The 27,936-nt window shown below is 38.9% G+C and overlaps 2 protein-coding genes across 10 annotated transcripts in view; one reads left to right on the top strand and one right to left on the bottom strand.

Annotated features, from left to right (window-relative positions):
* LOC113065178 (arf-GAP with coiled-coil, ANK repeat and PH domain-containing protein 2-like) overlaps positions 1–27,936 on the bottom strand; it is a 44,361-nt gene that overhangs the window by 8,578 nt on the left and 7,847 nt on the right. For 4 of the 8 annotated variants that reach the window (XM_026236418.1, XM_026236417.1, XM_026236419.1 and 1 more), the window contains exons 2-13: positions 27,642–27,699; positions 25,472–25,591; positions 21,297–21,350; positions 19,668–19,726; positions 19,012–19,195; positions 18,092–18,136; positions 17,903–17,998; positions 12,739–12,813; positions 11,025–11,078; positions 417–529; positions 244–295; positions 68–168 (exon numbers count right to left, since the gene is read on the bottom strand). In XM_026236418.1, the coding sequence (XP_026092203.1) occupies positions 68–168; positions 244–295; positions 417–529; positions 11,025–11,078; positions 12,739–12,813; positions 17,903–17,998; positions 18,092–18,136; positions 19,012–19,195; positions 19,668–19,726; positions 21,297–21,350; positions 25,472–25,591; positions 27,642–27,699 (1,011 nt within the window). The remainder of the gene's footprint in view (positions 1–67; positions 169–243; positions 296–416; positions 530–11,024; positions 11,079–12,738; positions 12,814–17,902; positions 17,999–18,091; positions 18,137–19,011; positions 19,196–19,667; positions 19,727–21,296; positions 21,351–25,471; positions 25,592–27,641; positions 27,700–27,936) is intronic. The other 4 variants (XM_026236421.1, XM_026236425.1, XM_026236424.1 and 1 more) reach the window with 2 other exon arrangements.
* Positions 4,290–9,135, top strand: LOC113065179 (uncharacterized). 2 transcript variants are annotated; one of them, XM_026236427.1, is made up of 13 exons: positions 4,291–5,044; positions 5,521–5,662; positions 5,835–6,054; positions 6,168–6,294; positions 6,569–6,867; positions 7,034–7,124; positions 7,352–7,468; positions 7,600–7,675; positions 7,751–8,002; positions 8,208–8,379; positions 8,518–8,666; positions 8,771–8,838; positions 8,986–9,135. In XM_026236427.1, the coding sequence occupies exons 1-13, from the start codon at positions 4,694–4,696 to the stop codon at positions 9,001–9,003; spliced, it is 2,082 nt and encodes a 693-aa protein (XP_026092212.1). In that variant the 5' UTR covers positions 4,291–4,693; the 3' UTR covers positions 9,004–9,135. The 2 variants fall into 2 exon arrangements, with proteins under 2 accessions (XP_026092211.1, XP_026092212.1); XM_026236426.1 differs by having other exon boundaries at positions 4,290–5,044; positions 8,771–9,135.

Raw genomic sequence — 27,936 nt, 5'->3', positions numbered from 1 at the left:
TTGTTTGTGTTTCCTGAAACATGCAACATAACTGAAATGAGAATCAGAGTTGTGTGCTTGTCCTCACTTTGTTGGAGAAACCACTTCGAAGCAGAATCTGCGCTCGATGTCCTCGCAGTGTTTGACGGTGCACAAGCGCAGGTCTTCCACCACAACCGTAGGGTTATCCTGAAATAAAAACGCCAAAATGAGTGCTAAACGCACCGCTGGAGCTAGAATTTCTTTATATTATCCTATGTTTACCTTAAATTTCTTTTGGTACACAAGCTGATTGTTCTGAATTGAGAACCACCGTCTGTGAAGAAAACACATTCAGAAACAATTAAAATTTCGTCAATGTATACGTGATTACCTGGAGCGGTCCAGTAAACACTGTTGTAAGAGGACACAGTATGATTTTCTGTCTGGTCTCAGACCTGTTCCAGGTTTTGAAGGCATTGCTGGCTCTCTTGAACAGATATCCCTCCATGGCGATCCCATTCTCTGCGTCCACGTTGTACTCCAGCTTGGTGTCGTCATTCGAGAAGTCCTGAGCACAAAAAAAGGCAGGAAATCAAACTTGTTCAACTGAACTTCGTAGGCGTTAATACGGTTATATGAATCAATATCTAGATTTAATACACATGCTGTATAAACACTTCACACACATTTGGGCTGATCCCACATGAAAACCAAAACCACCATTACTTAGCTCTAATTATGGTGAAATTATTTTGGCATAACATCAGCGTACTGTAAGAAATCATGATACGCCACTCTGGCCACTGTCTGGTGTACACCACAAGATCAAAGATCCTGCTTCCTGTAGATGTGATGTCAGACAAGCTGAGCTCAGACTAGTTAAGTCAAGCCCCGGCTGAGCTCAGACTAGTCAAGTCAAGCCCGTCTGAGCTCAGACTAGTCAAGTCAAGCCCCGGCTGAGCTCAGACTAGTCAAGTCAAGCCCCGGCTGAGCTCAGACTAGTCAAGTCAAGCCCCGGCTGAGCTCAGACTAGTTAAATTAAGCCCGGCTGAGCTCAGACTAGTCAAGTCAAGCCCCGGCTGAGCTCAGACTAGTCAAGTCAAGCCCCGGCTGAGCTCAGACTAGTCAAGTCAAGCCCCGGCTGAGCTCAGACTAGTCAAGTCAAGCCCCGGCTGAGCTCAGACTAGTCAAGTCAAGCCCCGGCTGAGCTCAGACTAGTCAAGTCAAGCCCCGGCTGAGCTCAGACTAGTCAAGTCAAGCCCCGGCTGAGCTCAGACTAGTCAAGTCAAGCCCCGGCTGAGCTCAGACTAGTCAAGTCAAGCCCCGGCTGAGGTCAGACTAGTCAAGTCAAGCCCGGCTGAGGTCAGACTAGTCAAGTCAAGCCCGGCTGAGCTCAGACTAGTCAAGTCAAGCCCGGCTGAGCTCAGACTAGTCAAGTCAAGCCCGGCTGAGCTCAGACTAGTCAAGTCAAGCCCGGCTGAGACTAGTCAAGTCAAGCCCGGCTGAGCTGAGACTAGTCAAGTCAAGCCCGGCTGAGCTGAGACTAGTCAAGTCAAGCCCGGCTGAGCTCAGACTAGTCAAGTCAAGCCCGGCTGAGCTCAGACTAGTTAAGTCAAGCAGGGCTGAGTTCAGACTAGACGAGCCCAATAACACTAGCGTGTCACAGGATCTTGTGTTTCTGTCTGTGAAAGCGCAAGCAGCTGAAGAGACAGATAAGAGTGAGATACTAGTAGAGGAGGTTAGTTTACAGCCTGACCCGCATGCTGCTGTGGGAATCCAGTGTGATCGGCTCTAGACTACTAACAGATCTTACATCACATCTCTGGTGTACAGCGGAGAACTGAACCCACAAACCCACAGACACACAGTCCAACATTAACCATTTAGCAGATACTCTTTTCAAAGTGACCTGCAGAAAACTTAAACGGGAACAGTTTTGGGTCATTTCAGGAGTTAGAGAATGGTTAACATGAATTTTGGCTTATTAGTGAGTGAGCTGAAATAATCCAGACCCTCTTTAAGCATGCATGAGAGTGTAATACTCATTGTATTTTAATTATAACAATTCAAATGTTTCCTTTTAACAGGCTACAAAAAAATAATAATAAATAAAAAAAAAAAAAAAAATTAATACAAAAATACTAATAGATTACACTGCTTGATAATAAATATTTAATAATTTACAGTTACACTAAGGTTTAATTTGTAAAATACATTAGGTATCATGAAGTGATTTTGAACAATACTTAAACACGTTTTATTAATCTAGGATTTTATAAATTATATATTAATTCATATAAATTGTAAAATTTCAAATTAGATTTATTTTTGTTAAAAAAATAAAAAAATAAATCAACTACAAAGTGAACTACAGACCACAACCTTCAGGTTGACTCTTCACTGGTATGTTTATAGCAGGGCGCGCAAAATGAACACAACAGCACCAACTGTTATAAAAAAGCAGATTTGGTTTCCATTTCTCTGTAACTTAATCAAGAAGCCATGAGCTGAAACATGAGCCATGCCGCTTAATATTTAGGGTCCAGAGACCAAATAATGGGGCTACAGCTGTTATAAAAAAAAAAAAAAAAAATACTCAATACTACAAATACTTACATGAAGTGGCATACGTTTAAGGGTCAGTGACCTGAAGGTCTTGATGTTTTGCATAAACATAGTTTCCATTTTTGCAATAAAACAAATTAAGTCTATAACTGTCGGAACAAAGTAAAACATTAAAAAGGCTGGAATTCTTAATAATTTTTAAATAGAATTAAAAATAACACTAAAATCAGCATGATAAAAAATTTGCAAGTAAAACTTTCATGGTTATAACAAGAAAAAGAAGTCTAATTAATATTTTTAAATATATTTTTAAGCATAATAAAATAAAACAATTATTTATTTTGACTGAAAATGTGTTCATTTTAAGTGACAATACAACATTGTCCAACAACATGCATGTTAGATCCTATTCCATTTAAGTTCCTAAAAGAGGTGCTTCCAGAAGTCATAGATCCTCTTTTGACTATTATTAATTTGTCATTAGGATACGTCCCTAAAACCTTCAAACTGGCTTTTTATCAAGCCTCTCATCTCAAAAAAAAAAAAAAACCACACACAACTTGACCCCAAAGAACTAGTTAATTATAGACCAATCTCGAATCTCCCTTTTCTGTCCAAGATACTAGAAAAGGTGGTATCCTCACAATTGTATTCCTTCTTAGGGAATAATGGTATATGTGAGTATTTCCAGTCAGGATTTAGACCGTATCTTAGTACTGAAACTGCTCTCCTTAGAGTTACAAATGATCTGCTCTTATCATCTGATCGTGGGTGTATCTCTCGATTAGTTTTATTGGATCTTAGTGCTGCGTTTGACACAATTGACCACAGCATTCTTTTGCATAGACTTGAAAACTTTGTTGGCATCAGTGGAAGTGCATTAGCATGGTTTAAATCGTACTTATATGACCACCATCAGTTCGTAGCAGTGAATGAAGATGTATCATATCGATCACAAGTGCAGTATGGAGTACCTCAAGGCTCAGTACTAGGGTCGTTAGGCAGACAAACCTGGCACAGTGACATTTTCATTTTTTTAGTACCGACTTGGTACCGAAGTACCAGGTCTGTTGACAACACTAGTAGATACACAAAAGATTTCACATTCATCATCGCTCAAAGTCAAAAGAGACAAAAAATATGAACATGAGCTATAAAAAACAACTGACTCACCAGATACCACACATAGTGAAACCTGCTGAAGATCTTCATGCCGGACAGAGCACTGCATGCAAGCGCATGTGTGTGTGAGTCAGCAGTGATGCTGCATGTAATTCCCTAATATTATTGTGACTGTCCTGGCAGGGCCGTCTACCATCACCGAGCCTCTACGCACTGTGTGTGTTCATGTGCATCTATGTATATGCAGACTGAGCTGGGTATTAGCCTTGGTATCTATTGCTGGCTCCTCCCCTTCAGGGAAGCTCTAGCACGTGAGTGTGTGTGTGCATTCGATGAATGAATTCATTAACTATGGCTCATGTGTTGGATCCACCAATCCCAGCAGAGCATTCAACATTTATACAGCTGCGGTTTGCTTTGGTTCGCTTCTGTTTGGAGTATTTTCTCCTTCAAGTACAATAGTGATCAACAAACTCCAACAATAGTGATTAACAAACGCTATAAAGCATTTTCTTCCAGGTTTTTACAATCCAATGACAATGCCTTGCTTTGTTTATATATATAAAATGAGTTATTGACATGAAAGCGAATGTCTGATGAACATAATGCAGGTCTCAGTGTTAAAGGCTATGTTGCAGGTTTTTTTTTTTTTCTTTTCTGGCAATTTTCTAGTTCGTAATAAACATTTAAACAGTTATCCATTGTATTTGATGTTGTAGGGTATTACAAAAAAGAAATATAATAAGGAAAAGTAGGTGAAATCTTAGCGGTTAGCTACAGGTTAGCAATGAATCTTGTTTCTCCCACAATGCATTGCATGACGTCACATGAGGTACTCGCTTTTGGACGACAAACGAAAGCCCGCCTTAATACCATTGAGAGAGTGAGACGAGTAGTGAGAGTAGTAGCTAGTGAAAGAGATCGATAGATTGATAGATAGATAAATAGATAGATACATAGATAGATATCATAGCATAAATATATAGTCAGAGATAGCATAGCATAAAAGATAGCTTAGAGAAAGAGTAGAGAATAAGTAGACAACATGGTTTATTACTGTGTTTGTGGCGGGTGCAAGAACTCCAGCAAAACTGGACATAGGGTCCATTGTTTCCCCAAGGACAAAGGGATCTTCCGAAGCTGGGTGCAATTTGTCAAGATTAGGCGGGCAGATTTTTCAGCTAGCTCTGTCACCGCCTACTCGAGAATATGCAGCGCGCATTTCAAGGAGGAGGATTACCACTCAGGGGATGCCAAGATGGTCGCACTTTCTTTAAAAAGTATGAGGATGGCTAAGTTAATTCCTACCGCCGTGCCGTCTGTGAATGCAAACCTCTCTGCTTGTCCTGTCCCGAGGTCGAGAGACACCGTCTGCCGCAAGCGATATATTGCCACGGTAAGCATCATGCTAACGTTAATGTTTACAAGCTGCGTTTTAGCTAGCTCTGTTTGTATTTTGCATAACGTGTTCCCTTTGACACAGCCTCCACTACAAGCATGATCATTCTGAAATTAGAAAAGCATATTTCGTGATTCACGAATATGAGCCAAAACAAAATTGCCCTGAAGTAAATGTCCATAATATGGACATCGGAAGTCGTCATCGGCAATCGCCTTTCACAATAGTGTGTTTGCGTTTTGTGTTAGACTGCTACGGTTCTCTTTCACATATATTTGACCGTGACCGTGTAGTGGAAGCTAAACGCAAGTAAACACAGTTTACCCACCTCTGAAATATCAGAAACAGTTTATCCACTTTTCACTTCAAAGTTTAGCTACCTCTCAGTAAATTCACTAACGTTACCTCATAGAGTTTATGCATCACATGTACTCTAGACATTTATAACCACTTATTATATTTGTTTTGGCAAGATGATGACAGATACCTCACAGCAGGAGACCGTGGACAGTGTAGACACTGTGGAGAGTGTCGATACTGGCGATCAGCCCTTGTCCTCCTCCACTTCTGACGCTGTGACACAGTGTTATTTGAAGCCCCCCCGATGGTCTCGCGGTAAGTCTTGGGTATTTTAAGTGGTGGATATTCTGTCTAAATCATTGCCAGTATCTATGCAAGCAGTACATTCCCATACACATTGATTAAATTAATAGCCTACACCAAAATATAGCCGCTTAGATTTGCTATGATTGTCACATGTTTGGGTATGTTTACTGCCTCTCCACAGCTGTGCAGGTTAACCTGAAGCCCAAGATGGTCAGCGTGGGCACACAGACGTCTTTCAGCCCACAAACCTCCACTCCCCTCGCTAGTCCTGAACAGACAGATGATGATGATGATGATAATGCCTCTGTCGTTAGTGACTTATCGTGGGTGCCCGAAGAGCCGATGCATGAGGAGGACTTGTTTGATGAGGAGCCACCTTACGCGTGTGACCCCCACCACAAGTGAGATAATTTAAAACCAACATAGACCATTTTGAATGCTCATTTTATTGTGTACTGTAGCTTTGGTAGTTTGAATGACACCTCCCTCCCTCCCTAATTTTTTGTTGTTGTAGTGGCATTGACAAATTCATTGTTTGCCAAGAGGAGCTGATGGGCCTTTTTGCCATCTGTCCGGCCTGTTGTGAGAGGTCAGATAGTAGCATCGTGCAGCAGGAAGGAACTTTTGTTAAGATCAAGCAGGTACGGTTTTGTTTGCGCAGCAGGCCATCTGGTTAGAAAATCAGAATATCTAATTACAATCTGATAGCTCTGACTGTTTTGCCAGATAATTTACAATGTATGTACCAGGCTGGCTTTAGTCTGTTGGTTTGTGATGGCATCATATTTGAGTGTTATACTGTATTGGTCATGTGTGTTTCATTGGAAACATGAAACCAGTAATGTACAGTACTTAATCTATATTCAATCCTGATATACTGTTGATTACTCTTTTTCTTTTTTTTTACATATCTAGGTCTGTGCATCATGTGGCTACCACCGTTTCTGGCAAAACCAACCAATGCTCCACAGGAACATGCCGACCTGCAACCTCCTGTTAAGTGGGGCCATTCATTTCACTGGATGTTTGGCCACCCAGACATTAAGAATGTTGACTCTGTTTGGCCTGCAGTGCATCAGTGCGAGCAGTTTCTTTCGCCATCAGCGCCGCTACACTATCCCTGTAATCGTTCAGGCCTGGCAAAATGATCAAGCAAAGAATTTTAGTGACCTACGGGCAATGGATGGTGGGCTAGTTCTTGCTGGTGACTGCAGGTAAACCAGTGTGAGAGCTCATAGACCAGTTGCATGTTTTGATTTTGTTATTTGTTATCATGTAAGGTGGCTTTAGTTGGCATTTGCAGATGACATAGTGGATTGTCTTTACAGACCTTTTTTTTAAAAAACTTGAAACATAATTCAAATTTGTAATTAATTCCAGGTCAGATTCTCCTGGGCACTGCGCGAAGTATGGATCCTACTCTCTGATAGAGGACAGAGTGAACAAGGTGGTGGATGTTCAGCTTGTTCAGGTAAACCTGATGTTATTAGACAAAGAAATGAACTCTGCAATTTGGTAAACTGATGGTATCTTAATATAACATCTTTCCACTAGTACAACGATGCATAGAGCTTTATTGTGTATTGCCTAACTAGAGTACAGTGTATCATAATACCTGGACCATCAACGCGTCGGTTCATCCACGCCTCCTTCAACACCACCAGCATTCTACACTTACACTGTTATGTCATGTTGCAGAGCTCAGAGGTCCCCAACAGCTCATGGTGTGAGCTTGAAGGGCTCAAGCGCAGTGTTGACCTGCTGAGGGGAAAGGACCTGCATTTGGCAACGCTGATCACGGACCGTCATCGCCAGGTATTTACAATAAAAATGCAGTATAGAATGTAAATATCTGAATTGCATTGAAGCTGGATGTTTGTGGTTTTCTGATGCACTGAGGGCCACACAGGTCAATCATCCACAAAAGTTTTTTTATTTCTCCTTAGGTTGCCAAATGGGTGAGAGAGGAGCTGAGCCCTGAAGGGACACGGCATTATTTTGATGTGTGGCACATTGCCAAAAGTATGTATTCATTGTTGGAACCTTGAAGCAGTTTTTGTTATTGCATATCAATTAATACCATTTGTTCTAAAACAGGTCTGGGGAAGGCATTGGATGCAGCTTCAAAAGAGTGTGACCAACTACAGTTGTGGAGGCCTGCTATAGTGAATCACCTCTATTGGACTGCAGCCTCAACCCCAGATGGGAACCCAGCGGTCATGGAGGCCAAATGGAGAAGTTTAGTCAACCACATCCAGGACATTCATGACCATGACACCCCTGCCTTCTCCAGTTGTGCCCATGGCCCTCTAGACGGGGATCAGCGCAACAAAGAGTGGTTGGACCCAGGTACAGTACACACAGTATGTGGTATTATGCACGCTCTACAGTTTTGTTGTATTTGCTGTCTGAGTGATTGTTTGGATGCTTTGACATGTGACCTTTGTGATGAAATGTTTTCATTCACTGGCAATCTCATAACATTTTGTTTACTGTTTATGTTTGCTATAATTCATATGTGTATCTGTCTGCCTCCCTGTCTTGGTCTTTGCAGGCTCATTGGCAGCAGTAAAGTTGGAGAACATAATCATGAGGACTGCCTTACTGAAGGATGTTCGACAGCTGTCTCCACAGCACCAGACCTTCTCCCTTGAGGCTTACCACTCCCTCATCTTGCACTTCGCGCCCAAGCACACAGGGTTTTCATACCTTGGGATGTATAGCAGGTCAGTGCTATCCAATGGAATAATACTGCCAATTATTATGCCGTTTATAGTAATAATAGTACCTATTATCATGCCTATTGTAGTATTTTGTCATGCATACACAAAGTTAAAAAAATTCTCAAATGTGTTATTTTGTAGGCTTCTCTTAGCGGCGCTGCATTATAATCACAATGCCAACCGTGAGACAGCACGGAGAAGTGATGGGACGGAGAAGTACTGCGTGCGGTATCCGCGCTTCAGAAAAGGTGCCCATGTGGTGCTTCCCATCAAAGAGGCAGCCTCATACGGTAAGCAGTGTCATGCAGTTCTATCATATTTTGAGATGGTGCAAGAGACATCTGTGATCAGTGGCAATGATCTTTATACAGTATTATTATTATTATGTCTGCAGGTTATGCAACATCATTAATGAAGGCCCTTCGGGAAAGCTACACCAATTCACCTTCAGCTCTTCGAGAGGTTAGCGACAATTTATCCTCCGATGCACCTGCCCCCATCGCCAAATCCTTCGAACAGGTTCCGAAGGAGGAGGCCGTCAGCCTCTACCTAGCCCGGCAGTCACGTTACAAAAAAACCTAATTTCACATTATTATTTTTTTTCCACAGACAAGTCCAATGATTTAGTTGTAAGTATTTATTTTAGTTAGTTATCTTCTTTCCCTCTGTCCATGTCATCTAATTTGGTGGTGGCTTCCTGCATGCTGCATGGTTTGTTTTTTCTTTGTGTGCTGTTGCTTTGGTTTTACTTTGCACAAAATTATTACTTTTTTCCATCTTTGTAAGTGGCAATAATTGTCGCTGTACCCCATTCAAGGGGTCCTGCATGCCGCATGTCTGCTCCTCTGCCTGTTATAATGCATGAAATTTGTTGTATGTAATTCAAAATAATTTACCAATCATTTTACCTGTGCCTTGTCAACCTCTGTGTGCGGTGTTGTCTGGGCTCACTGTGTGTCTGCTTGATGTGCTTTTGCGTGTGTGTGTGTGTGTGTGTGTGTGTGTGAGAGAAACAAAAGAAACTGTGCAAACGTTTCAGGTCAGTAATCTTCGTCCTTGTTCAGTAAATGTTAAGTAACCGTTAAAAGCAATGCCAATAAACTGTGTTTTCTTATCAAAATTCATGTGTTCTGTGTGCTTTATAACATTTTAAGGGCAATTGGGGGATCACAACAGAATAAGCAATTATTTTTATTAATTTTCATCCAAACGAGGCCATTGAAAGCCCTTATAGGTCTGGTCACCACTTTGAAATTTTTGTCTGATGGTTGAAACAACACAAGAGGGTAGAGGCTTCCTTATACTCCTGCCTAAAACTCCATAAGCCCAGCGTATAGCCTGCCTGTACGCAGTGTACCGGTATTGCCTAGGGATAAGTAGGAAAGATTCTTAAGTTTAAAACTGTAAGTAGGTTGGAAACTGTCATTTTAAGCCTGTCTCTTATGCATGTTTATTGTGTATGCAACACATCTCCTGTCACCTATAGCTGTTGTTCAAAAGACTCAGTGTAAAAAGATTGGTAAAGTAAACAAACCATGAACATACTCGTGCGTGCTGGCTTGAAGGGGACCATGATCCTGCCTGAAGTGTGAGTATGCTATGTGTAGCACAAACGGATTCAGGCAGCATGCCTCAAATCCAGGATGCTGCGTTAGGCACGTTACATCTGCTGGCCGCGGGGTGAGGTCCTCGACCAGCGACCAAAACGCTCTCACCTCCCTACAACACAAGCTCTCCACCACAGTTTCCATGGGACGACACCGCCCACACAGACACCTGCCAAACACAGCGACACAGACGCATACTACTCACTCCCTCTACCGGTAAGCCTGACGGTGTCAATGACAATTAATCACGAGGAAAACTAGTTGGCACTATCAACAATAATCACACTGAAGACATGACCAGCCGTCGGCGTCGGCTACGTTTGCAAACAACATTTTCACCGGAGGAGGTGGTAAAAGCTTAGAAATTAACAGTAGGGGTTCACAGGTGGGACTGTCAAGCTAGCCCATAGCTAATCACTGTCACTAGATATAAAGAAAACGTTGACTTTTCTTCGGTGCTATTCACTGACAGTAAAAAAAAAAGTTGTTATTGTATGCACTGCTGTTCACAGACTACTAGCTCCAGCGGTCATTGCTTCGTTTCTAAATGGTAGCAACTCACCAGGACACTTCACCAACTCTCCAGTCATTCTCCTCTGACCATGCATTTATTTGTCTTTGATTGCCATCGGCTCTCGGTATTTCCTCATTCGCCCTGTCACGTCTAAACGGTTCGAAATTATATGGCTGTGGGCCATCATAAATGTTAACTGTGGGTCTTTCCACCTCTTCCTCATCCCAGTTAGACGCCATAATCACTGAGTGCTAGAACTAGTTCTAGTAGCTGCTGAGCTGCAAGGCTGGGGCTACCTTCCAGCACGTCTACCTCATGTGACGTCATCGCCGATTTGCGTAAAAAATAACCGTTACTAACCAAAAACTACAAAAACTGGACTTTAACACCATTTTGGAGACATTTCTAACTTTATATACATATCTTGACTGCTTTACGTACCCATTAATCGAAAGTAGTGTTTAACCTGCAACATAGCCTTTAATGGTGATTCATGCGGCGTTCAGAGGCAGAAGGGACAGACTCACCTGCAGCACGGCCTCATATGAGCAGTCAGAAAAGAAGAGAGAGCAGGTTAACAACTGCCAATACAGCCAGAGAGAAAGAGAGGAGGAGGAAACAGAAATACAGAGACATGAGCTGAAGGACGAGCTGAACTGTGGCACAAGCGCACCAATCACATTATGAAGTGATAGATGAATATACACTAGTTCAGTGTTTTATGAAGCGTTTCCAGGATGTAAATGAAGCATTTACAATATTAAGTATAAAGAGATTTCAATTGGTAATTTGTAATTTCTGATACATACGTTACTTTAATATAGCTTGGCTGCAATTTAAGGCGGAGTTACATTCGAGAAATTTTAGCATCGTGTGTCCATAGGATACTGAAGCATAAAGTACGACTCACACTGAGGTATGGGTGTGATATTAACAGAAAATTATATAATTTTGGACTTTTTTGATGACAATAATTGAAGGATATTTTGTGTTATGCCAATACCTTGCCTTGTTTAGGCCCATCATCGATGAATATATATGACACTAAAACCACCATTACGTGGCGACATGTCCGTCTTAATCAGTATTTTGTTTAATCATTTATTCAAACAACTGATTCATTTGGAAACAATGCAAGTGGCTGCCTTTATAAATGGATAATTGAATCATTGACTCGGTTGATTTGTTCAAAATAAGAATCATTAACATAGAAACATCATTCTTGCTCTGAGATGTTCTGCTCCGTTTCAAACAAACAAAAAACCCTGACAATATTGTTTCATGCTCGCGCACTAATATTTGGTAGATGGCACTCTTACTTGTGTGATAGCAGCATATCTTGTATATATTAAAACAAAAACCTATACAGGGCTATATTTTTGCTTTCATAACTGCATTCCAATAGGCTTCATCATGTAGTGAATGATATTGGACCAACGTGTTTTTACTTTATAATGTCACCTCGCCCATAAATATTAATATAAAACAACAATTACGATATAATAGTAGATGATAAAATATCACACACCCCTACATCTTCAAAGCCAAATCTGCATTCTATGCGATAACGTGGAAAACCGTTCAATATTTAACAAATCAGAAACAGATTTGAAATCCACCTGAAAAAAATGTTTGCTAAAATTGAGAATTACCAAACCAAACACAGAAAAACATGTGATGTGGCTTTCCACATGTTTTCAGTTCTGTTGAATGGGGTTTAATTTGATTCAATTCTCGATTTCACCATGCAAAGGAAAACGGCACCACACTTTTAGGGGTAATTTGCACATTTACACAATTTTTTAATCCACTAGCCAATGTACTGTAAACTGCTGTGGTAAGAATAATGACATTTCAGCAGAACTGGTATTGGCTACTTTATCTCGCTGTCCTTACAACCCTACTACTGCATTAAAAACACTTGCACATGCCATGGGTGAGGATTTGGTTCTAATCTACCGAAAGATGAACGGCTCCACTGTAATAACAGCAACTTTATTACTTTAAGTGTTTATTCATAAACCTGTATTTCAGGCACAGCTTCCCTTTGTGTACTTCAGATTATTTCTAAAGCTCAAGCTCCGAGGAGAGGAGAGTAGGGAAGGATATTCAGTTTCTTGGTTTCAGCTTTCATCAGTGTGCTGCGAAGCCTCATGTTGCTCTAAACAACAGATATTTTCTGATTGGCCCTATACAGTGTGCGATGGCCTGGGGTTTGTGGGTCATTCATGTTTGGAATACCTTCTGTTGAATAGTCGAGTGTTTCATCTCCATATCTTTCCTTTCTTTTGTGGAGTCCATCACCAGCTGATCCAGCTGAAAAACACACATGAAAACGGCTTACAGATGTTTGCATGCGTGAAGACCGAGAGAAATTAGAGTCATTTGGAAGCAGGTACATATTCCATTTAATTTATTTAATTTATTTTTTTTAACGTTCAATGCAAATAATGTTTTCAAGACAGCTAGGAAGACGCTGCCTTTACCCAGCAGTGCTGAACTTTATAAAACTGGAGTAAGTAGAGGCATTGCTGCCAACGAAAAACCACTTTAAACACAAAGTCATGTGACCTTAAGATGGTCTGGTTTCCTACAACTGGACGGAAATCCACTCTTGCCTCATTATTTTCCCATATCCCAAGATGATGATGGACCATAATACACCGCTTCACCACCGCTACACACTGCTAAACAAATTCAAGAGCTTTTAACACTACAACATTTCCAAATCCAAACTCATTGTGAGAATATTCCTCTACAGTGAAGCACTTCATCAATCCAACTTTTAAACTGTTGATTATGACCAAGTTTAGGTCTATATATATATTGATATACATGGATGTTACCATGACCCAGTTAGATGAAGCACCTCTAGAACTGATTTCCCATTCCATATAAACATCAATTAATTTTCTCATTAGATCATGATTTATCAAATAGAAAAACAGACTGCAATAGTTGGTCTCAACATGACTTAAAATGATTTAAAACAAGACAAGTATTAAAACAGCAAAATGAATCCACTTGACCAATGCCGATTCCTTTTAAAGAACCAAGATTCTTGGGAAACCTGGATAGATAGTTAGTGTGATTTCTAGACCTGGAAAGCCATGTAATAAAATGTGAATTTTTACAATAATAATAATAATAATAATAATAATAAATATATGGTTAAGCTACGCTCTATTTCTTCTGGCAGAAATTCTGAGAAAATGAACAGGTTCAAGATCACAATCTGGAAGATTTGGTATCGTATTATTATTTTTATTTTTATTTTTAGCGACTAGCATAAATATTAAGGGCCTATTCAAATCACTAACTATGGAAAACCAATAATTCTAGTGAAAATTGCCTTAGAATACACCACTTGTGTTTCATTTCTATAGGGGAAGTTGAGGAAAGGAACTGTAATAGACTCTCTTTGCACTTTTATTTGTTCAGATTCAGAGTCCATCCATCACCTCGTATCATGCATGGAAACAAGCACACGTGTGGTATTTGGGTCGAGTGCTTTGTTTTAATCCACCCGGAAAGAGCCGGGCAGATGCTCGGCTGATAATATCTGATGGGAAATGTTTTTCCTCTGTTGCAATTACAACCTGAAGTTTCCACTCTTGAGATGTGCTTGACAAAGTCTGACCACCTGACAAAACCTGTGAGAATGAATCAATCTTGAGCTGCATTAATGTGACAAAGTTACAACTACTGCTATTTTTGGACAAGCTTTTTCAGTACAGCACAGACAAATTATATATATATATATATATATATATATATATATATATATATATATATATGTAATGTATAAAAAAGTAAGAAAAACATTAACATTTTAGAACAGTATGAATTACTATACAAAACCATTTAATTTTAATATTATTATTTATTTATTTATTTTTATATATATGGTCACTATATAATTCCCCTACAGTATTATTTCATAAACCGTTATTCTAAAATGTCAAAAATAATAAAAATAACTAGTTCAAACTTAAATGACAATATCAAAGTATCATAAGCAGTCCATGATGAACAGAAACACAGACCTTTGAGCAGCTCCCCCAAACATCTCGACATAATTGCTCCACTCTTTTTAGCTTCATGATGTCTGACAGACAGCAGAAAACCAATCCTGATAACCTTGTGCTGTATATTTCAAGTCCACTCAGTCTCAAACACACTCAACTTAACTCCTAGACAGGGAATACCCTTTAAATCACACAATTTAACTTCCTGTTTCCAGTGCAAGGCCTGTGTAAGCAGCAGCCAATCACACATCTCAAGAATCCCATCACATTGTTGCCCACAGGAAACAAGGATTCATAAGCCAATCGGCTCTCCAGGGTGAAAATGAAAACACTGGTTTGGTGCAGAAATCAGGCTTTCACTTATACATAGAGACAGAATTTATCTTACCACTATTTGGCACATACACCAAGCATGTATTAGCCCATGGTTAGTATAAATGAATGTAGTACTGTTAGTAATTGTACAAATATCAATATACAGATCTGTATTTAAACAGACTTTACAACAGAAAGATACAATAAATTCGTACAATAAACAACACATAGACTATACAATAGCAGAGAGACAAAAAGAGAAATTGTAAGATAACCAGATAGATCATATAAATGCAAACAGACTGACAGAGATTGTATGATAAACCGATAGATCGTAAAATAGCAGACAAGCAGACTGTAGATTGCAGACGAATAGATTGTACAATAGAAAACCGACAGAGAGATCATACGATAAACAAATAGATCGTACAATAGCAGACAGACAGATAAACAAACAAACAGAGAGATCATACTATAGACGAAGACAGATTGCATAATAGCAGACAGACAAACAGATCGTGCGATAAACAGATAGATCGTACAACAGCAGACAGAGAGCTTATACGATAAACAGATGGATCGTAAATAGCAGAACGAGAGATTGTACGATAAACAGATAGATCGTACAATAGCAGACAGAGAGATTGTACGATAAACAGATCGTACAATAGCAGACAGAGAGATCATGCGATAAACAGATAGATCGTACAATAGCAGACAGAGATTGTACGATAAACAGATGGATCATACAATAGCAGACAGAGAGCTTGTACGATAAACAGATGGATCATACAATAGCAGACAGAGAGCTTGTACGATAAACAGATGGATCATACAATAGCAGACAGAGAGCTTGTACGATAAACAGATAGATCGTACAACAGCAGAAAGAGATTGTACGATAAACAGATAGATCGTCCAATAGCAGAACGAGAGATTGTACGATAAACAGATAGATCGTACAACAGCAGACAGAGAGATTGTACGATAAACAGATGGATCGTATAATAACAGAAAGAGAGATTGTACGATAAACAGATAGATTGTACAATAGCAGACAGAGAGATTGTACGATAAACAGATAGATCGTACAATAGCAGAAAGAGATTGTACGATAAACAGATAGATTGTACAATAGCAGACAGAGAGATTGTACGATAAACAGATAGATCGTACAATAGCAGAAAGAGATTGTACGATAAACAGATAGATCGTACAATAGCAGACAGAGATTGTACGATAAACAGATAGATCGTACAATAGCAGACAGAGAGATTGTGCGATAAACAGATAGATAGTACAATAGCAGACAGAGAGATTGTACGATAAACAGATAGATCGTCCAACAGCAGACAGAGAGATTGTACGATAAACATAGATCGTACAATAGCAGAAAGAGATTGTACGATAAACAGATAGATCGTCCAACAGCAGACAGAGAGATTGTACGATAAACAGATGGATCGTATAATAGCAGAAAGAGATTGTACGATAAACAGATAGATCGTACAATAGCAGACAGAGAGATTGTACGATAAACAGATGGATCGTATAATAGCAGAAAGAGATTGTACGATAAACATAGATCGTACAATAGCAGACAGAGAGATCATGCGATAAACAGATAGATTGTACAATAGCAGACAGAGAGATTGTACGATAAACAGATAGATCGTACAATAGCAGAAAGAGATTGTACGATAAACAGATAGATTGTACAATAGCAGACAGAGAGATTGTACGATAAACAGATAGATCGTACAATAGCAGAAAGAGATTGTACGATAAACAGATAGATCGTACAATAGCAGACAGAGATTGTACGATAAACAGATAGATCGTACAATAGCAGACAGAGAGATTGTGCGATAAACAGATAGATAGTACAATAGCAGACAGAGAGATTGTACGATAAACAGATAGATCGTCCAACAGCAGACAGAGAGATTGTACGATAAACATAGATCGTACAATAGCAGAAAGAGATTGTACGATAAACAGATAGATCGTCCAACAGCAGACAGAGAGATTGTACGATAAACAGATGGATCGTATAATAGCAGAAAGAGATTGTACGATAAACAGATAGATCGTACAATAGCAGACAGAGAGATTGTACGATAAACAGATGGATCGTATAATAGCAGAAAGAGATTGTACGATAAACATAGATCGTACAATAGCAGACAGAGAGATCATGCGATAAACAGATAGATCGTACAATAGCAGACAGACAGATCATGCGATAAACAGATATATCCTTTAGCAGACAGAGAGCTTGTACGATAAACAGATGGATCGTACAATAGCAGAACGAGAGATTGTACGATAAACAGATGGATCATACAATAGCAGAACGAGAGATTGTACGATAAACAGATAGATCGCATAATATCAGAAAGAGAGATTGTACGATAAACAGATAGATCGTACAATAGCAGACAGAGAGATTGTGCGATAAACAGATAGATAGTACAATAGCAGAAAGAGAGACTGTACGATAAACAGATAGATAGTACAATAGCAGACAGTGAGATTGTACGATAAACAGATGGATCGTATAATAGCAGAAAGAGAGATTGTACGATAAACAGATAGATTGTACAATAGCAGAAAGAGAGATTGTACGATAAACAGATAGATCGTACAATAACAGACAGAGAGACTGTACGATAAACAGATAGACGTCCCAGCACCAACTGGTTGAATTCAATAGCATACGCTCATGTTTATTTAATAAATTCATAGCCTTTTGAAATTTAATCGTCACATTTAGCCATAAAAATTTGATAGAACTGACGTCTTAAGAACCCGCGGAAACCTTGTTGTACGATAGACATAGCTTGTATGATTGACAGATCATTTGACAGACAGAAATAGACAGACTGTACCATAGACTGAGAGACAGACAAGACCGATAGATTGCATCATACACAGACAGATCACACGACAGACTTATAAACTGTACAACAGACAGACACACAGAGATAAATAGATGGAAAGCATGAAAGACAAACAAATAGACTGTAAGTTAGAAAGAAGGACAGACAGATGTGATGTACCTGTCCAGTCAATTGTTTCATGAGGGGTTGTAGTTCACTGAATAGATCATAACCTTGATGGAAGAAGGTCAGGTGGGCGTACATGAAAGACAGCATCTGTACAACAGAAGACAGGTTTAACAATACATCTAACTTGAGAATATAAATCTTAAATCTTAACTATAAATCATAGGATTAAGAAAATTTTACCGATTTGAGGATTTCTGATCGTCTCTTGGACTGCAGCACATTAATCTGAAAAATAATAATATTAATATAAACAAAAAAAAAAGATCAAAACAAAAGTGAAACAATAAATCCATGAGGTCACAAATAATTTAAATTCACAAACGTTTTTTTTTTGCTTCACCAAACACGTTTTCACTTCACGCATTCCAAACTAAAATGTTTTGCTGACTACAATTATATGCAATTCTGCCCGCATTAAAATTATGAAAAACCAAATAAATATAATTAATTAATAATGCATACGACTTTACAAAGAAAAGCATACAAACTGTGTAAAAATGAACACTTGTGACCACGAATGTTTCAATACTGAAGCATTATCAAATCTAACACATCTGCTTCCTGAACTCCCAAGAGGTACATCCTTTATTCTTTCACAACTGACTGGAAACAAGCAGTTCTTTCATTGAGCCACCAGGTGGCGCAATACACTGCACACTGAGTGCCTGTAAACCACACACACTGACTACTGACTCACTGGAGAGATTTAACAGAGTTTCTGGGCTGCTACACATCATTTTGACAGAAAAGTCATCCTATGGTAATTAAGCTCAAGTCATTTGAATTGAGGCTGCTAAACTGACCTCGCAAAGAGGAATTAATTATTGCAACTGAGTGTGTGTGCGGTCACTACAGAAGACAGGAAGAGCATTGAGAGGACACAAGTATTGTGTGACAAGAACTGATCAAGTTTCTTTTTCAAAACATCCCTTCTTTCTCTTGCCAACAACCATGAACGCAATATTAATTCTAATGAATCTATATCAATAGCATGCATCTTGTGACTACACAGGAATTTGTACAAAGGTTGTTGAGTACAAAGGTTAACCTTGAGTCCCTGCGGTATTTAACTAACACCAGATGGGTCTCGGCGCTCTCACCTGCAGCACGTAGTCCAGGACGATGTGGCGGAAGCACTTGCGCGTGGCGATGAGGATGTTGGTGGCCTCCTCCACCTCGTGCTGTTTGTTTCGAGGCACCTGGGCATTTTTGGACAAGGCTGCTTCTTTCTCCTCGCTCACTTTGTCAAACTGTTTCTTGGCTTCTTTAAATTTCCGAAGGTCCCTGCACACAGCAATACCATTCCTTAAATGTGCACTCAACGACTGCTGAAACCATGCCATTATAAACTCTGGCTTGAGCTGAGACAAGACAAATGACTTTGTGCATGGAGTCTATTAATGAACCGATAAATCGGTTTGGCGGCTGTAAAAGCTGATGGTCTGTACTCAAAAAATGGATGACAAGATACGGCATATAAAGTTGTACTGCACAACATACGCTGTTTTGGTGCTGAAATACATGATGGCATGAATTGACTGCTTCAATAATATTCACAATTGACAAACCGATATATCGGCCTCACAGATACTTGGACTTGAAAATATCTAATTTTACACATTATTTAAAATACATATCAGCAAATAAATCCGTTAATTAGATACTCTAGATATAAACTTCAGCTCTTAAAAACTCTACAATAAACTGTAACAAAACATCGGACTGACAAAACAACATATAACTTCATGATACTCACTTTTGAATGAATGTCTGTAGCTGTGATTTGATTGATCGTTGTGCTTGGTCAAATAAAATCTGCAAATATAAAATTTAGGAATTACCATAAAGAAAAAAGAGGGGTTGTTTTTACCATATTTTTCATGTAAAGCAAAAAATGTATCGTGTTAACGGATTAATTGATTAACACTGATAATGATTACACTGCGCTAACAATTTTTTTATTATTATTATGAAAGTCCATTGCTCAGTGTCTCTGAATACACATACAGAGAAATCATGGATCACAGGAGGGGAAGTTCCCAACCAAATTATCAATCAACATTCACAAACCACCCTCCACTGTTATTTTTATTATAAAACAATGCAACAAGCTCGTAATAACAACTTTATAAGTTGGAAATAGGAGGTTTCCGGTAGTATGTGAAGATAGCAGAGAAGCACTTGCTCAACACAATGAAGTAAATCATTTTGTTAACTTTGTGGTTTATTATTTTGAGTCGTATGTGATGCGGTAACACACGGCCCTCTCACAATACATTACTTAACACATTTATCTCTTTTGCCAATCAAAACTATTCACACAATCATGCAGCACGTATCAGAAGATCTGTGCTCCGGTGCGGTTAGCGCTCACACTCACTGATCTATATATAACTGAACCGGGCTCTTGCCCACCTCTTCCAACCGAGCCAGGGACTGCTGAATGTTATATAACCAAATGTTATTGCACTTTTGTTCATATAGCAGTACTTTTAAATAAATAAAAAAGTGCACAATACACTACTTTTGAATGCATTATTAGTTTTGTGCATAACAATGTAATTAAATCGCAGACAATCATGTGATTAATCGCAATTAAAAATGCAACCGTTTTCAAGCACTAATATATGAATGATTATTTTATTTATTTTTAACTTTAGTATATATTTCAACTTTAAAGGCATTAACTGTATGTTAGACATTTTAGGGCAGTGTGAATTAGATCAAGTGTACACTGGATGAAATAAGTCAAGACACATTTGTGCTTTAAAGATCATGTGCTTAGTTCTTGCTCATGAGGACTTTAACCACAAGTCGGCTGATCTCACCACAGCCTTAAACACTGACACAAAGAGCTCCAGTTTAACACACTGTAGAGCTGTGAGGACCACAGAATCATCCTTTATATTACAGAGATAAAAAAAGCCCAAAAACAATCTACACTGGAACATTTTAAATTCACATTTAGCTTAAATGAATAGTACTTCCCTGTGTTGCCACAAGGGGTGCTATTGCAGGCATTATCATTATCTGTCTTGTTCTATGGTCAGTTCCAGTTCAAAATAATTGAGAAACAACTTGAAGACAATATCAGTTAAGCTAATTAATTTAACTCCCCGAAACAGACATTTATAAATTAGTTACAGACAGCTCATCAGAATCAACAGTCTAACTACAACAGCTATTGAATAGAGAGGGAAAATGGAAATGTTTGTTCTATGTCATAACTGTGGTCATTTCTCCATTCTCAGCACTTTCGCAGATTTTGGGTTAGCGATTTTCTTTTGTTGCAAAAATATACATGCAAACATGACAAAAAAGAAAAAAGGAGAGGTCATACATAGTAATGCAATTCAGCAACAACGTTTTGCCCAGATGTCCTTACCGAGTGATAGTTGATCATCTCTTGAAGATTCTCAGCAAACTTGCTCAGGCTGGACTGTGAAGAAACCAGAGAACTTTACACAGGGCCAGCAAAGAGTCAAGACTACAAATAACAGGAGACCACATAATAATAACACATCTGGTTATTTGTCACGAATGTACAAAATACTAAGCTGAATCTTTGTAAAAATGTGTCCAGTCACACTTGACCAAAACAAAACATAAAACTACACAAAACAAAAACAAACAAAAAACTAAATAAAACTTAAAAGCTTAAAAACTGAAGTCTGACATTTTTTTTTACCATATTTTCTTTCCAAGCACTCATTTTGATTTTGATATCGTTTTACAATAAAAATACTGAATGACAGTAAAAAATGATACTGTCTATTGTACTGTAATACAATGAAATGTTTTATGTCAGTATAAATTCAGTACAACAGATACTGCCATCTTCAGCAAACCCTTATATCTTAATAAACTAATTTGTAAAAATAAAAATACAAAATAATCATAATAATCATAATAATAATGTAACAAATCTGAACCTGTTAAATCTAGCCTTCAAAACAGAAAATATAAATGTAAAAATAGATTTGTAAAAATATTAAAATAATTAAAAAAGTACTTTTTTTTCTTTTCTTTTTTTTGCATTCCTGCAGATTCATGGTGATGAACAAACATCGTTTTCTCACAAAAATGTTGCATTTCCCAGAATTTTTTTTTTTTTTTTGCACCAAGCTTTTGTGTTCCCTGGCAAAACTACTGCATTTAATTACAACAATATTGCATTCCCCCCATCTGGTGCAGGTAAATAGCAGTGTTTAACAACCTTTTTTGTTGTTACTACCTTCACAGTTTCATCAGTAAGAAGCCCTTCTTCAACACCAAACCTGAAATGTATTCATTATAAAGTCCTGGATATGTTTAAGCATTATTTTTTTTTTCTTGACTTTAAAAATAACATCTTAGGTTACATCTTAGTATGTAACCAGTGTTCCCTGAGAAGGGAACGAGACACTGCGTCCTCTAGAGGTTGCTATGGAGAACGCCTTGGGCATGACCGGTGTCTGAAGCATACATCTAAACATGATGATAACATTGGCCTGCGACAGCCTATGACGCGGTTACCGGTGCGACCGCAGTATAAAAGGGCACCGGAAGAACGCGTCATCCTCTTCTTCATCTCCACAGACTGTTAGTTTATGTTAGCAGCAAGCTAAGCATGACTAGGAGTATATGTTCTCTCACTAGAGGCTTTACTGCTGATACCCACAGTTTCACACGGCTCGTTTGTTGTATGTGAGGTGAAGTGCAACCGAGTTCAGCTCTTGTGGGAGTTGCATTCATTGCTTATTTCATGTTAGTGATAAGCATTAATTGAGCATGCTCAACTCATGATGGCATGGCTTGTGGCCATTGTGATACATTTGCGGAACGACTGAGGAGGAGGGGAGTACTTCATTTACCCCAGTTTGAAGAAAGCATTTGCATGTGAGCTTTCTCCTCTTGCGGGAAATATTGATGAATTTGCGGCTGCAGTTTTCATTCTCACTTGATTTCTGGAAGCCCATTTTTGGAAACCTTACTTTCATTCAGAGTTGTTAGGCCCGTCCCGATCTCCTCCTTGGTCAGTTGCCTCTATGTTGGGACCCTGTTGTTCCCTGTTCAAATGTGTGATCCCCTTTTAAGCTGGATCCCATTTCCGATGTCCCATTTGCGGTCAATTTGCTCCCTGGACATGGCTGTGCTCCCCTCACTGTGGGAGGGTCTTTTATGAGCTCGCCAGATTATGCGAGTCCTCCTCTTACTTGAGAGCTTGGTACTTTGCCCCTGGACTATCGATCACTTTGGTCGAGCTGGGTTCCTCTCTCCTTGTTAAGGGTTGAGCCCTCCGCTCTCTGTGCTAAGCTCTGTGACAGCAACATCAGGCAAGTTTAGCTGCTTGCTGCCTCCCTGATTAGCGGTCCCTATTTGGTTGAGCCTAACAGAGCTTTCCTCACCTCAGAGGGTTGCCTTTGAGCATACTGCTCCCAATTGAGCATCTGAGGCTTGCTCTCATCAGGTAATACACTCTTGGAGTTCCACTGAGCAGCCACCTCAGGGTCTCAGGCCTCTCTCTGCCTCCCTGTTAGGCTAACTCTTTGTTGGTTGAGCTTAGCAGTGCTTCCCTCATTTCAGAAGGCTATCTTTGAGCACAGTGCTCCAAATTGAGCATCTGAGGTCCTCTCCTATTTTGAAAGTTGGGCCTCTGCTCTATAGAGCTCTGGTGGGCAGTCATGCCAGGTTGTTGGGCCAACTTTTGCCCCCCTGATATGCTGCTCTTTTGACTAAGCTTGTAGTACTCCTCTCACTCACCAATCAAGCAGCAAATCAAGCATTTGTGTCCGCCCCTCTGGAGAGTTGGGTGCCAGCTCCTTCAAGTTATGTATGAGCATAATGCTCCAGAGCCTGACCTGTGACTATTATAATTGAGTTGGCGATGCTCCCCTCAAAATATTTATTTTTTCCTATGAGGTACGCCATTTTCAATCCACATGCACTCTGAGTATGCAGACTCCTGCTGAATAAAGTAACTGCTCTCTGAGCATGCTACAGTCACATAGGGTTTCTAGTAGGGATGCACCGAATCCAAAATAGTTTTCCCCCTGGCATAATGTTGCCTATTCTTTTTTTTTTTTTACAGTCAAAATAAAATAAATAAAAAATACACTGCTGTGGACGTCGTTTACTTCATTAATGTGTTTTACTGTGATAATGGAATAAGGATGCGAGTGGGATTCGGTATTCGGTTTCGGCCGAATCTTAAAAAAAAAGTGGATTTGGTATTCGTTGGAACCCAAAATATCTGGATTCGTTGCATCCCTAGTTTCTAGGCCTGTCTAAGAATCCATGTTATGGTAAGTGCACACGCTGAGCTTCTGTGCACTTTCTAAAATTCTGTATGGTATGGGTTACACACTGCAAGTTGGCTCAGGCCCTGGTTTTCACCTTGGGCACCACTCAACTTAACTGATTATGTATAGAGTGTTTTCTACCAAGGACCTTTTGAGTCAATTCCTTTGGGCAAGATCATGCAGAGCTGGCGGTAGACCCTGGGTGACAGGTCTAGTTATTGTCCTAGATGCTTGGTCATATCCCCTAAAAGGAATCTTTTTTTTTTCTGATTCCAAACCTTCGAGCTCTACCCTGGTATTAGGCTTTCCAGCACAGCCCTTAACAGGTAAGTTTTTTGGGGTGTGCAGCTTAGGCCTTTGGCCATAGGAGATAATCTCACTGACAGTCCTCAAGGCATCAGTGGGGAAACACCCATAGCTTGGTAAAGTTGGTATTTAGTGCTGGACTTGGTGCTTGGCATGCACTCCCCCCTCAAGATGGCAGCGTGGGTATACCATTCCCCATTGGAACTTCTAGAGGATGCACTTTGAAGTTCCCACCAAAGGGAATGTCTCAGGTTAAATATGTAATCATGGTTCCCTGAGAAGGGAACGAGACACTCCATCCTCTAGAAGCCTTGCCATGCTTCAGATGAAGAAGCGGATAAAGCGCCTGTTGCCGGCCAATGTTATTGTCATGTTTAAATGTTTCAGACGCCGTACAAGCCAAAGGGGTTCCCCTTAGCGACTTTAGAGAACCCAGTGTCTCGTTCCCTTCTCAGGGAACATTGGTTACATACGTAACCTGAGAAGTTATTTTTTATAAGTCAAGAAAACAAAATAATGGTAAAACATACCATATAAACAAATAATGAATACATTTCAGGTTTGGTTTTGATGAAGGGCTTCTTACTGGTGGAAATGTGGAGGTAGTAACAACAAAAAAGGTTGTGAAACACTGGTATTTACCTGCACCAGATGCATATACTAGGAAATAAACTGGTACGTTTTACAATGCACAATGGATACTTCAAAGAAGAAAGAAAGTAAATAAGCGAACGCTAGGAATGCTGGAATGCAGCCAATGATTTTGTGTGAACACAAACCAAGCATGCTTTCAAACAATCACCAAATAAAACAGCAATCTTTCAGTTGGCACATCATGCTAGACAAACTGCAGTAAATCAAACACAGCTTTCGCTCCAGGGACACTTTGACACAACTGTCTCAATAGGTTTGTGATTCTGAAAGTTCCTTGGATAATAAGAGCTGATTGGTCATTACGGTAATCTGCACTCACCTCAATGACATCATCTTTGGCAGACTGCTGTGCCAACTCCTGAATCCCATTCACAAACTGTCTGTTGGCCGTGTTGTACGCTTTTCCAGCATCTATCATCCCAATGCATAGTTTCACCAGCTAAACAAAATACAGAGTACACTGACAGATAAATGTACAGTAAAAAAATATAAAAAAATCAGGCAATCATGCAAAACTCTGATTGCTTAGAAAAGTGGTTGATGCATTATTTTTGTAAGTGGTCAAAACAAAACCAACAGGTTGAAAAAATTAAGTCAGATTGCTTAGAAAAGCGGTTTGTCAAAAAATAAATATTGTAGATACTTTTTTATGTAAGTGCACTTAAATGAAAATTTAATTTTTTCGTTTTGCTTAGCTCAATATATATTATATTTAATATTATATATTATATTTAATTTTAAGCAAAATGCGATATTCGCAGTTATTAGGTCATGTTTTCTCCCTTTTTTTTCAAACTGCGACAAGCACCAGTCTCCCTTTTTTTGCAGAATGCGATATATCCGCTCCACCAATCACAGCGCACCATTCTACACACTGTAAACAGAAATGGCGGCACTTTGAATACACGCCGCATCTTAGTTTTACTCCTCTAATTTGTACTTTGTGATCAACAAACAAGGGCTGCACGATAATTCCCATGTAATTGTCATGCGCATCTCGTCAGTAAAGCCGATTCTGTGATTAATAGTAAATTCATAGTAAATCTCCATCACAGGCTTTTAGATGGAGCAACATTTAATACACAGAGCCGTAGATAACTGACAAGCTGCGCTATATCGCTTTCATTAGATGAATCGCATTCGATTATGAATGCATTATTGCGTAGCTTGTCAGTGTTAGTGTTTTTATTAATGCCATTTATGTTTTTGTTAATACAGCACACAGCACTAGTCAACTAAATGAATTAACATGGAAAAGATGATGCACTTTTGGAAGCTGAATATAAGGGTAATAACATTTTTGAATTTCCGTGGTCTACTGTGATATTGTTGTTCATGATCTTGATGAAATTTTATAGCATTAAAAAAATGACCCAATTTACAACATAAATTGGTTGATAGATTGACTGATGCTTGCTAGTAACACCTGTTTTCAGGTCTGCTGATGGATGACTTTGATGTAGACTCTGATTAATGACATCTCACACTATGTACATTTATAATGTGTGTCGAATTTCTAAGAAAAGCTGTATCAGCTCCTCCTTAATACTTCATATCCTTCCTCAGAGAGAGGAGGAAGTGAGTGGTCTGAGTCACTCGGCCAAATTATGCTGGGTGGGCCTGAATCGGACCCAACAATGAGCCGTTCCATTGCTCCAACAGTTTTTACAGCACTCGACAGGAAAGAGCTCAAATTAAACTAAGACTTGGAGAGAGATGCTGCTGCTGCTTTAGTATTAGCTTGATATTTGGGCATTATGAGATTATGGGAATAGATATTTTCAAATGATCCTCAGGTTTTCTTTGTGTCTGCATGAGAGCTGCTGACATTTAAGCAAGTGACGTTAACCCAAAATATTATACTGCTAATAAAATTGAACAAAATGTTTACTGCACTGCTTTTCGACAGCAGAAAAACAAGTACTAGATTATATTGCATGGTAATACAAATCATCTTAATAATTACTATATTCATAGCATGATATAAACATTTCACTAGAGCCGTCAAATTGATTAATCGTGTTTGTATAATATATGTGTGTCTACTGTATGTGTATATGCATGTGTGTTTGTTTATTTAAGAAATATTTACATGTGTATATATTTTTCATATTTATGTATGATTTATATAAGAAATAAATGTAAATTACACATATTTCTTAAATATATACGTGCGTTTACCACTGAGCTATTATAATATTAATTATATTTCAATATAATGTGAATTAATTAATCATTAATATAAATAATTTAACTTTTTTTAAATATACATTTAATTAAAAAAATAATTAAACTAAACATAATATGAACATTTATTTTACTATACATTTCACTATTATATATATATATATATATATATATATATATATATATATATATATATATATATATACACATACATATACACACAGTATATATACAGGCCATGTTCTCTTCATATCGGCACATTCATCTCTACAGGTCTATTAACTCTAGCAGTCCAAACGTACCTTGTCTAGTTTGGACTCGAGCTCACAGACGTCGCCCTCCACCTCCTCGATAGTGGCTCTGTTGAAGACATTTACAGTAACTCCATCACACTCCACGTAATCAGATCATGGAAAACATTCAAAACATTCAAAACAAACCCAAAACAACTCAGTTTGATAATTCACACTTACTCAGAAAACGGTGTTAACTATGTTCATCTAACTGGATCTATGTTTTACTGTCTGACAAGTTTTATCATTTATTATCGGCATAGGCTTAAACTGCTCTGGCAGGCAGAGGTCAGCCAATCACAAC

Source organism: Carassius auratus, chromosome 47 (genome assembly GCF_003368295.1).
Source record: "Carassius auratus strain Wakin chromosome 47, ASM336829v1, whole genome shotgun sequence".
Classification (NCBI taxonomy): domain Eukaryota; kingdom Metazoa; phylum Chordata; class Actinopteri; order Cypriniformes; family Cyprinidae; genus Carassius; species Carassius auratus.
This window is presented reverse-complemented; position numbering and strand designations above follow the sequence as displayed.

Excerpts from the sequence above, each read along its gene's own strand:
- LOC113065179 (XM_026236426.1), top strand. The coding sequence starts at position 4,694 with ATGGTTTATTACTGTGTTTGTGGCGGGTGCAAGAACTCCAGCAAAACT. Across the intron at positions 8,003-8,207 it reads CAAAGAGTGGTTGGACCCAG|GCTCATTGGCAGCAGTAAAG; the intron begins GTACAGTACACA and ends TGGTCTTTGCAG. Across the intron at positions 8,380-8,517 it reads TACCTTGGGATGTATAGCAG|GCTTCTCTTAGCGGCGCTGC; the intron begins GTCAGTGCTATC and ends GTTATTTTGTAG.